The following is a 12,374-nucleotide window of genomic DNA, read 5'->3' on the forward strand; positions in this document are numbered from 1 at the left end:
TTCCACAGTAGGACGGATTTGTGATTTGTACAGAATAAACAGCTGTTTGGAAGTTTTTGTTGTTATTTGGTTTTTAGGAGAATTAGCGACTAAGGCCATATTGCTCCGGGGATATGCGGTGGTCATTCCCTGCCCTTTCCGCATCCTTCGTATTTGGTGGTCACGGGCTCAAATCCCAGTCTAATCAAGAGTGTGCTACGCACTGCTGCTCCTGCCCACCTTGAACATTACTGAGAGTGGAAGAGTAAAACCCAGGTTTCAGATGCAGAGAAAGCAATATTTGTAATGTGCTTATAAAATCAATTATAAAATCAAGAGATATTATAGACGTCAGGGTAATCCACAATAGAGATATGTGATCTTGTCTAGAAATCAGTGTCATCGAAGATAAGCATAAGAATTCTTTTTGAAAGGTATAAGACAGTACTGAGTTTTATAAGGATTGAAATCAACTAAGTTATCTTTGCCCCACTATAGAATTACCTGGAGATCAGAATTTAAGGAATTAGTAGCGGATATTCGAGAAGTTGAAGCTGATTGAGCAGGGCAAGATTTCTCAAACTGTTAGGTGGAATGGAATGTGCTATCATCAGCAAACTAAGGATAGAATTTCCAGTCAATGGAAGAAGGTCATTAATATACAAGAGGAAAAGAGTGGAAGAAAGCACTGAACCTTGAGAAACACCAGCATTAGTGGAGAAGTTAGAAGACAGAGAGCCATCTACAGTCACCTGCAGTGAGTGGTCAGAGAGAAAACTGGATACCCAATTATAAAATATAGTTGCAAACCATAAGAAGGAAGCTTGTTTAGAAGACTTTTATGCCAACTATGATCAAACGCCTTTGAAATGTCAAGAACAACTGCTTGAGGTTCAAACTTTTCCATTGAATTTTTCCCACTAAATTGAATAATGAAATATATAACGTAGTATGTAGATTTTAAAATGAATAACAAGGCTCAATACACTGTATCACAAATAAAGTGCTGAATAAATATCTATCAGCTCGTGATGTGGTTAAATTCTCTTCTCAAAGAAGATATTCTTTGTTTACCATATATACCTATATAATCCAACACATTAAATACATTGAATCAGAAAAAGTTCTGTATTATGAAACAAACTTTTTCTGAGTCAAAGTTTGAATAAAACTTTGAATAAAAGTTTGAATAAAACTTTGACCCTATTGTCTAGACCTGGCCATCAGAAGCATTTCCAAAACTTCAGAATAAAGATTTTGAACACTAATTTTGTTTCTCTAACCTGGCTGAATATTCTCACACTCATCATCACTATGAGGAATTGTTAAAATATGAAGGATGACTTGGGATAATTTTTATATTTCAAGTGTTCTTGTACACTTATCAGTTTTCCTGGCCAAGGACCACTGTACATTAACTCTTTTCTCTTTCATAAACAGCTTCTGGTAGGATTATTCTCACACCGAAACAGAAGAAATGATGCTTAAAAACATCTACTGCTTCATCTATTTCTTTATCTTTAATGACATCAAGAAGTAATGAAAACTTGTCTGCAAAAGGAAGCTTGTACACTATGGTGTCACATGCAGCCATGAGTATATATGGATTTCCAAAAGGAGCAAAAAGAACAGAACTTCTCTTGTTTTAGCCTCCCCAGTACCTTTGCAATAGAAATGCCTAGGTCTAAAAACATATGAAGAATCATCACAACCATCCTTCTGGTTCAGTCAGAATCATCTTTCTGACTTAATCTGCTATAGCAATTAACTTCCAAAATGGAAGTTGAAGATTTAAAAAGAGAAACAGTCAAATTACTTTATTCAAACCAGAACAGAGAAACATGAGCAGACTTTCTCCACAAGAAAAGAAACCTGCTTGGCATGTTCAGGATTGCTTTCAACAGAAGTCATCTGCAACTTAGAAGTTCTTTTCTTGGGGAGTTCATTAATTTATCTTCTTTAATAACTTCTTGGATCCTGAACTAGATTTGAATACGAGTTGGTGGCACTCACTAGTGACGGCTTATTATACTTCTCAATTCAGTAATTCTGAAAAGTACTCATATGGCTTTTCTGACCCCTTCTAGCCTCTTCTTTAAACAGACTTACAAAAGGATTTCCATGGTTCTACAAGTCTAGTTCATATTTAGCCAATGGGCATTTTTTTGCTTCAGTGGCATGCATCAGCTGAAATTGTTTAAATCTTTCCTTTTAGCACGTCTCTCTCTAGATACTTGAGAAAGTCTACGAAGTATTCAGCCATCCTTACAGGAAGGCAGAAGCATCCTTTTCAGCAAACAAATTAATAAGAACAGCCTATTACCACCAACTGCTCCTTTAATACCCTTTCTACTCAAGTTTTTAGGACTGTCATAATGGACAGATCAGCAATAAGTGCCAGAGGAGGGTTTTTTCTTTTTTTTTTAAAGACATCCCACACAATTTCAGATTGTTCAATGTTGTACCCTACAGAGTCACCTTCCAATGCTGGCAATGAGAGCAAGCTGCAAGGGAGAAATATCACAACCTAAAGGAGGTAATATACATTAATTTTTAGAAAAGTGGAAATGTTTGAGACATTTGTTTCATTACCCAAAACTGAGGCCAGTGTGAGTGGGACTTCATTTGTGGTTGGGGTGAGTAAGTTGCTCTTGTGTTCTTTTGCATCTTGTACATTCGGTGAGGATATGTCTGACTGTAAGCACCATATTAGTGTCTATACCAGAGTTTTCTACCAATGTATGGAATACAAATGAAATATTTTTCCCAGGACTGTTTTACCGCAGAATTTAATTGCAGCTTAACTTGTTTCGATATGTCTATAATCAGAATATTAGGACAGTTCTGACTTAAAAATCAGTCTATGAGAATATAAAATCTTATTGTACAAGACTTGTAGCATCAGAGAGGTACAAGATTTATATGCATTTAAAACTGAATAAATAAGATAGATTGTTTATGAGCAAAGGAGGTGATAACTATTATAATGTAACAACATGCCAACATCTGTAGGGTTTATGATATATTTTTAAAGCCTGGAATGTTCTTGTTTCTAGTTATCATCAAATTTAAGATATTTCTAAAATTATAGCAGACTTCTGATTTCTGAAACTTTACAAATGAGGCTACATTGCAATTAGATTCAGGTTAGATCTCCATATTTAATTTCAGATTTCTGGTATTTTCAGTGTTTGCACAATAATCCTTCACTTGCTTCCAATTAGTCTATTTAAAAACTTTCCTCTTTGTGTGTGGGGTTATCCAGTCTTAAAAGCCATGTCTGACTTTGGACTAGGGAGTAAATTTTAAACCACTTGACTTGGCTTAGCTTTTGGTATCTCACTTTGAAATTAAATTGCATTCTTTTATTACAATATTTCTCATTTTTAAATTGAGAATAAAGGATGTGGTAGTTTTTTTGGGCACTAAAACTCGGTTTTTTAAACCTCTAAGTTTTTAAATTATGTTTTGATTCTAGCAGTACTCAAAACCATGAATTCAAATTAATGAGTTTGAGACATTATGAATATTTCAATATTAGGTCACTAGTCAAAGGAGGTCACTAGTCTAGTAAATTACTTATTTCTGAAACTTTACATATTAAAATATATGAAAGTTCAATTAACAGGTTATGTCCATTTGTAATTTATTATGCATGGAATTACACTGACTTATATGAAGAAGTAGTTTAACTTATTTCCCCTACCCTAACCTGTAAATGGATGTGTGTTACACCAGAAATAATCAGCATTCATATTCCTATTCTTTCCTTTGGCAATGATTCAATAAGTCAGTTCCACCTCCTCAGTGAAGATTTAAAAAAAAAAAAACAAAAACTTATTTGTGGTTTGTCAGATGTGTGCCATAGCAAGTCCTTCCCACGTTTATGCCTAATTTCCTTGCACATACCAGTATTCGACTACTTTGAGGTTTCACTGTCCATGCTTTCGATAATGTAATAGACATGCTTACAATGAATTGCTGGATTTCACATGGCATACCTCTTGCAGATTAGTAAGGGTTCAAATTTTTATTTGTTTTACCTAACAACTATTAAATTAAGTACAGTCTTCAGTAAAATAATCAGACCTTGGAATAAAGCAGAGGTAAACGTTGTACTTACTAAAAATTGCATATTCTTTGACTTTTTTTGGTCTAGAATTATTTTTGCTGTCTTCACAATGCAGTCCAGTTCTAAAATAAATAAATAAATAAATAAAATGTAATATTCAAAAATTTAGTTTTGGCTTTTCACGAGCTATTATATAAAACACCTCTTTAGATAATTTAAATGTTAATTATTTATATTATTTTTGTGCATGGTATTTCTTGAAACTCAATCTTGTTACCCTGGTTTTTGGGAGCATTTCTGATAATAACAAACTGTTTCTTTTCTTCACACTTCTGTCACTACATACTACCCAGGCTTCCTTCTTATCTGGATTCTCATCTTTAATCATAAAATAAGGATGGATTTTCAATCTGTCTTCTGCAGCTAAACAAGAGCCACTTTCTAGAATGTTCCTATTTTGGACATCTACAAGCATCTTCTTTCAAAACTGTTTGTGAAGAAGATTCTTTTGAAATGGATCTAGCCATAGTCAGAAAAACAATTTCCTTCACAATTTCATTGCTTTTCAAACTGAATGAAAACCTAGCAGAGTAATGGTCAGCTCTGTCTACAATAACACCTGTATTTCTTGTGTATTCACAAATAGTGACTGGCTTTTCCATTTGAAAATTTTCCCTCCCACCTTATTTTTCTTGTTGTTATTTCAGTATTATAGAAAGCAAAAACACTAAATACAGTTCTTTTGTATTTTCATGCTAACAATTCTTTTCAAAAACCAACAATCTTGTGCTTTTCAATTTTCTTTATAATCTTCATCTCTGATGGCAATTCCATCATGTTTCCCCTAACAGTATTTCTGAGGTGTATATTTCACTTAATTCTTCAGTCCATAAATAAATTAAATCTGCTACCTTCAATACTGTGAAACAGTTTTTGGACAAGATGAAGCATGATCCATGAGGTAAAAGTCAAGTTTGGCCTTATCAGGTTAGTAGTAGGCATTCCAAAATATGGCATAATAGCTGACATGTAAGCTGTTTCTAGCAGCTAAAATAAATACATGAGGGCCCACTTTGTTAGCTTTTGAGGGTTAACAACATTTGAATAAAATTTTACTCTTGAAGCCAAACAGTACCTTTGTCTAATGCAATCATTCTTGCTAGACCAAAATATTCACAAAAATTTTCATTCAGAACACCAAAAATATTTTTTACCTTGGACCCCCTACTTTGAATTCCTTTTCCCCCTCTTCACCATTGGTGGGCAGATATGCAACAACAAAAACAGTACAGATCTATTCCTGCTAAATACATTCTTAAAAAACTGAATGTTTGTCTAATCTTCAGCCCAGTATTTCTTTCTATTAGTTTTTCATTTAGTGATGTTAATACCAAAAATGCCTTTAGTTCATTCAGATGCTGAATCAGAAAGTTCTAACAACTTCATCAGAAAGGCTATTACTAGATGTCGCTGCCATGTCTAAATACTTCACTTTTAACACAGTAAAGATAATCTGTGGCTTCTAAAATGAATAAAAACAACTGCTGAATACTGCTAATAGTTTATTTTATTTTATTATTATTAATTTTTTTATTGTTTGGCTGGTGCAGCAAAAGCCTAATTTCCTTGCACATATGGCTAATACTAACCACTGAATATAAATATTAGTTTAGTTTTTCACATTATTTATATTTCATATAAACAGAGGCAGTATAATAATTATGCCAGCACACCTGAAAAACATTTTATAAATGACAAAAACTTCTGTGACATCAAACTACAAATGGATAACTTCATCCACTGACTCAAAACAAACTAAATAATAATCTTATTTTGTCTTCTGAAGCAATAATCTGTTTATGAACTAGGTACATTAACATCATATATAGCCAAGAAAAACCTAGAGCAGTTCATTTTATTAAAAATAAATGAATCAACTAAAAACCACTAGGATTTAAGATTACTTACACAAAAACTGGTCAAATTAGATAAAAACTTTAATTGAAAATGAGGTAAAAAAAGGAAATTTTAAAATATTAAGGAGTTTGTTTAATAGTATACCCAAAAATGGTGCACACAAGTGGAAAATGAAACCAGAAAAGTTGGCAGTTATGACAGCAAAAAGTATTCACATAGTTATCTAGTGCATAAAAATTAGTCTAGGACTGTGATAGCAATGGTATGCATGGGAAAATACACTAACAGGTAGGTGGAAACCCATAAACAAGTTTATACAAGCTTGTACTATTAACAGAATATCTTTTTATTTGAAGGCAAATTTGTTTTATGATATACAAGCCACACCTATCATTGAAAATTAATGTATTTGTGCAAAACATGATGCAGCAACTAAGTTCTTATTAGAACTTCAAGCATTGTTAACTTTTTATTATCTAAAACTATTTACTAATTTTAGTTTATTTTATGGCACACAAAAATTATGTTTCAGCTTATTTTTGGCATGCAGGTCACACTTAGACTTAACAATGGAATGGCAATAAGAAACTAAACTATGCTTTTGTTACATCTACAAAAAAACAAAAGAAGAATAAAAATTCACTTTCCTATCATGCTGAACTAAGTGCCAGCAGGCGCCATTTAATTCAATGATCCTCCCAAGCTCTCCAACTTAGGTTGAGAGCTTGATAAACTTTGTGAGATCCATGAGTCTACTGCAACTACCTTCAGTTTATTTATCAGCCCCCATATCGACTGTTACACTAAATTCATAGAGAACTTTAATGATGCTCTAAAAAGAAGATGAAAAATTAAATGAAATGTTTAACAAATGAAAATGTTTACTTACGTCATTTCAGAGTGAGGATAATAATCCCATAATTTGCTAATATTCAGTAGATATCCTTCCTGTAATATGAAATAATGGATACTAAGCATATAATTGCAGTATTAACCTATAAACTTAATATTCTTAAAGAGTTATGCTCGTTTTTATAATTTCCAACTGCCATAAAAAAGAATTTATGCAAATGAAGTTTATATTGTAAGAAGCTGTCTTTTTACAATGGTACTGATCTCTTCTTTTTTTTTTTTTTTTTTTTTTTTTTTTACGTTATCACCTCAAATTGTCTCAGTACTATGCTATGAATAAATTACAATTACAAACTTGAAAATAGCAATCACTAAGACAGTATAATCAACATTACATACACAATTACATAAGATGATCCAAATCCAACATAAAATTTCAATTCAAGTTGCAGCTATAATCAATCTTGGGCTAAACCCTCAACTGCACTCTAATATAACTGAATGCACTATTAAGTTATCAGGAAATGTATAGAAACTAAACTTTTATTATTTAAAAAAGCCAAGAATTTTACATTTGTATAAAATTTAACTTTAAAATAGTGCCCCTTTGGCCCGAAACCATGAGAGCAGTCTTTTTGGCACCTTTCCCCCTCCCCCACACTAAACACGATTGTTATTGAATCAAATGCATGATCAATTTTGGAAAATTCTTCAGTTATCACTATTTTTAGATTCTCTACATACTTTTCCTTGAAGAGACATGGTCTTTTAACCCCTTCCCCCACCCCAAAGTCTACATGTGTAAATCTGGTGACCTGGGTGGTCACTCAAAAGGATCGTAATTCCCAATTCACTTATTTGGTAATTTTTCAAAATAGCAAAACCTAAGATATATACGGTATTCACAAGACTAGGAATATGATTAAAGAGGCCTGTGCACTCTGGATTCGTTATTAATATCGAATTACTGTGGACACAGAGCGAAACGGAGACAGAATAAATAATGACAAGTTTAATAACAGGAAAAAACACATACATAGATTAGATACATACAAAAAGCTTTCTGTTAATTTGTTAACCTTCCTCGGTCAAACTGACAGTTAAGAGTGGAACATGAGGGCATGTACTGCCAATCATGTACATGAACTGCATGATTAATTGTTGGATGTTGAAGCCTGTGGCTGTGATGCATGTGGACGTTGCCAACGTTTGTCATTAATAAAAATGGTTGTTTTGATAATAGGGTTGACACGACATCCACTGCTCCTGTTGACCAAGGTATTAGAGCATGTGATGTTCAGCGACTCCAACCAGGCACGTCGTCGGTAGTGGCGGGACCTATCTACAATCATGACATTGCAGTGTGGGTCAATGTCATGGTGGGTTGCCCAAACGTGTTTGGCAATGGCCAAGTGTTCTACATCCGCTAAGCAGATTGCTCTTTCGCCTTCCGAAAGATGTTTTTCGAGCTGTCTCCCAGTTTGCCCAATGTGGCAGCTAGTGCAGTCATGGCAAGAGATGCGGTAGACTAGACCACTTTGTAGTAAGGTGGGAACTGGTGTTTTCACTTTAGAGATGAGGGATCGTAACTTTCTGCCTGGGAGTTGTACGCATTTTATCCCATGTGATTTTAGGCCCCTAGAAACCTGTTGTGATAAGTTTGGGTAGTATGGGATAAAGGTGCTCGTGGTTGAGTCATTACCTTATGTGCCCATGTGTCCGTAGGTCACACCTGTCAAGGGTATTGGTGGGATAGCCACACCTCACAAGATCCACCTTGACGTTAGCAATTTCGGCATGCCTCTCAGATACAGAACTAGCATGGGTTCAGGCACGAGTCAGCAAGGTTTGTGCAGTGGCAAGAAGATGGCTAAACGTGTGTGCTGACCGGAAGTTGGTAAATTGGCCAGCACACATTGGTTTACGATAGACAGTTGTCTTCAACATACATACATATATATATATATTAACAATATGTTATATACATGAAACATTGTATACCATCAATTAATTCGATTAGCACATGACGAACCAACTATACTGTGCAATAAACCTCAGAGTCAGAACAACAAATCTGGATCATTGAACCTGAAATATTAACATTAGTTAATAGATAATCAAAGTGAGGAAAAAAAAAGTTTAGCCTATAATCAATCTTGATCCCAAGATATTTTACACTCTGTAACCAAGGGAATTTGGTTACCATTCAAAACGAACTTGAAGTCTTCTTAGATCAAGACTGGTTTTAAATAGTATCATTTTCATCTTGGTTGGGCTGATTGTGAGTTTATCATTAGCAGACCAGCTACTAAATTGAAAGAATGTCATTGGTCCTGACTTTAAAAACAGAATGAGATTTTCCAGAGTAATGCACTAACTGTGTGGTACTACATTTAGGGTAGTGGAAAATGAAAAAGGGCCTAAGGGTAACTGGGAGATATGAAATTCTCTGGGCAGTGTAGACAGGCTTCCAGGACAGTGTGTCTGTACTGTTCAGAGAAATTCATATCTGACTTCTGCTAGCAAAGATAAGGAGGTGATTACCCCATTGAATAAGGCAATCGCCAAGCCACATCTTGAGTACTGCATACAGGTCTGGGGCCCCTCATTTTAGGAAAGATGAGGATCTGCTGGAATGGATACACAGAAGTGCAAGGAGATTAGAGAGGGAAAGAAAGGAGTGATCTTAAGAGATGACTAAGAGAGGTGTACTCTCAAGAAAGGCTTTAGTTTTTCAAATTACAGCATCTGGAGTCTAGGCACTTGCGAGGGGATCTGATTGAGGTGCTTTTAAGGCTTTGAATGGCTCATGCAAACTCAGTGCTGATGAAATTCTTCCTCTTGCTTCGACTACATGGGGGGAGGGCATAAATTCAAATTGAGGAAGGATGGTTGAAGAATAGACATGTGGAAGTTAGCCTTCAGTCAATGGGTGGTTGGTTGCTAGAACAAGCTTCCATCCATTGTTGTGGAAGTGGATAGTTTGAATAAATTCAAGGAAAAACTAGACAAACTATTGGAGGGGGTTGATAGGTGAAATGGAATTTTTTTTTTTGGCTGATGCTGTATAAGCTTGCTTTCTTGCATTATTTGCTACTACTAAATAAGACAGGACTGAAAGATAAATCAGGAGTGAGTTTTAGAACGATTGAAATCAACTAAGTTATCATTGCCCCCACTGGAGAACTGTTTGTTTGTTTGTTATTTGATTTTTAGGAGCATTAGCAATTAAGGTCATATTGCTCCAGGGATATGCGGTGGTCATTCCCTGACCTTTCTGCATCCTCCGTATTTGGTAGTCACGGGCTCGAACCCCGGTCTAATCAAGAAGCGCGCAGTACGCACTGGTGCTCCTGCCCACCTGGCTACGGAGGCGGCCCACTGGAGAACTACCTGGAGATCAGCATTTAAGGAATTGGCAGTGGATATTCGAGAAGTTGAAGCTGCTTGTGCAGGGCAAGGTTTCTCAAACTGGAAGGCAGAATGCAATGTGCTATCATCTACAAAACTATGGATAGGATTTCAGGTCAATGAAAGAATGTCATTAATAGGAAAAGAGGAAAAGAGTGAGAGAAAGAACAGAAAATCTTGGGAAACATGCATTAATGGAAGGAGAAGTTAGAAGACAGAGCGCCATCTACTATCCCCTGAAGTGAGGGGGCATAGAGAAAACTGAATACCCAATTACAAAAAACAGTTGGTCTTAATGGAAAACATGATCAATAGCCTTTGAAATGTCAAGTGCAACTGCTTCTGTTTCACCAAACCTTTCCACTGAATTTATCCATAGATGGACAATATAAACCAGTATATCACCAGTGGATCGACACTGAAAGCATCCATACTGACAATCACTGATTAGATGGAAGGTTTCTAGATATCTTAAGAGTTAGTGGTTAATAAATTTCTCAATTATTTTAGAAAGAGTAAAAGTAAGTTGAATACACCTGTGGAATAATAAAGTGAAAAAAGGTGATACAGAACAGGAATGAGCACAGGTTTTGAGAACAAGTGGAGATATACCATCAGCACTGTTCAAATTTCTTCTGACATCCTTTTCATGGAGGACCAAAGAGGCACTGAATGGATTGTACTGAATGGTAGGAGATGGTTTACCAAGTTCATCAATATATGAGTTAAAAGAAAAAGTAGGATGTTAGCAGGTCAGCTTTATCCTTGACTGAATTGGCAATAGAACCAACTGGTTTTGACAAAGGTGGGAACACAGACTGGCAAAAGTTGCAGCCAATAGCTTTTGCAAGAGACGAGAATAGTCTACTATCAAACTTTTGAACAAGAAGCAAGTTTCTTACTCTTAGCCTGTTAAAAATCTAGTTTAGACTGATTAATAAGTGTTTTACAAGAGGACAACTTACTACAACCGTGAACTTATAAAGGTTGTTTGTGAGAAATACTTCAAGCTGTTGTTGTTATTTGGTTTTTAGGAGCATTAGCAACTAAGGCCATATTGCTCCGAGAATGTGCGGTGGTGATTCCCTGACCTTTCCACATCCTCCGTATATTTGGTGGTGACGGGCTCGAACCCCGGTCTAATCAAGAAGCGTGTGCTATGCACTGCTGCTCCTTTCCACCTGGCTACGGAGGCACCCAAAAGATCAAGCATATTATTTGTGTGAGGTTAGGATTGTCTGGTAGGTAAATGAACAATCTGTGCGAGATCACTTCGTAATTGCAAAAGCCTTAGCATTTTGACCAGCTGTTTCTGCGTGACTAGAAAATGGAAGACAGCTGGAGTTGTGAACATTAAAATCACCAAGGAAAATTAATTCACTATAAGGAAAGTTGGACTGGAGAAAGTAAAGTTTCAAAGAGAGGAAGTTATAAAGTTCTAAGTGATTAGTGGAGTTGCAAGAACAATAGAGGCAACAGATGAATTTGACAGAATGTGGCAGAGAGATTTTAAGCCAGAAAAGATCGAAAAGAGGAAGTTCCAAATTACTTAGTCTCTGACAGGGAATATCAGGGCAGACATATGGACAAGTACCACCTGTGAAGCAAAAGGAATCATACAGGGAATAATTAGGACAACTGAGATGAACAGTAATTGAATCAACAGACAATTGGGATTCTGTGGGAAAAGTATGCAGGGTGTTTGGCAGGGTAAGTGGAAATGGACATCATTGAGAATGGAACTGAGACCACATATATTGTGAAATGAACGAGGAAGCATTTTGGAGGTTTAGATCTTTTCACAAATAAGTTTGTTCTATTAGTTTCACTATTCTTGATGTATTCAGTAGTAAGAAAAGGTGGGGAGAACATGTATGAATTAATGAAATTTTTGGATATGGCAATAAGAATATACCCTGTTCCTTGACATAACGTGGCCTTGACAATGCCCCCTGCATACACACTAATTGGACTCCCTTCAGTCACAGGCACCTCCATAGCCAGGTGAGCAGGAGCAGCAGTGCATAGCACATGTTTCTTGATTAGACCGGGATTCAAGCCTGTGACCATGGAATACGGAGGATGCGGAAAGGTCAGGGAATGACCACCGCACATCCCCGGAGCAATATGGCCTTAGTTGCTA

At 35.8% G+C, this 12,374-nt stretch overlaps 1 protein-coding gene across 3 annotated transcripts in view; it reads right to left on the reverse strand.

The window, feature by feature from the left end:
* TRAM (translocating chain-associated membrane protein 1) overlaps positions 1 to 12,374 on the reverse strand; it is a 141,450-nt gene that overhangs the window by 87,531 nt on the left and 41,545 nt on the right. For 2 of the 3 annotated variants that reach the window (XM_090373301.1, XM_090373300.1), the window contains exon 5: positions 6,858 to 6,916. In XM_090373301.1, coding sequence (XP_090229427.1) covers positions 6,858 to 6,916 — 59 coding nt within the window. The remainder of the gene's footprint in view (positions 1 to 6,857; positions 6,917 to 12,374) is intronic. The other variant, XM_090373302.1, reaches the window with a different exon arrangement.

This window comes from Mastigoproctus giganteus, chromosome 5 (assembly GCF_048544385.1).
Source record: "Mastigoproctus giganteus isolate SK-2022 chromosome 5, ASM4854438v1, whole genome shotgun sequence".
In the NCBI taxonomy this organism is placed as follows: Eukaryota; Metazoa; Arthropoda; class Arachnida; order Uropygi; family Thelyphonidae; genus Mastigoproctus; species Mastigoproctus giganteus.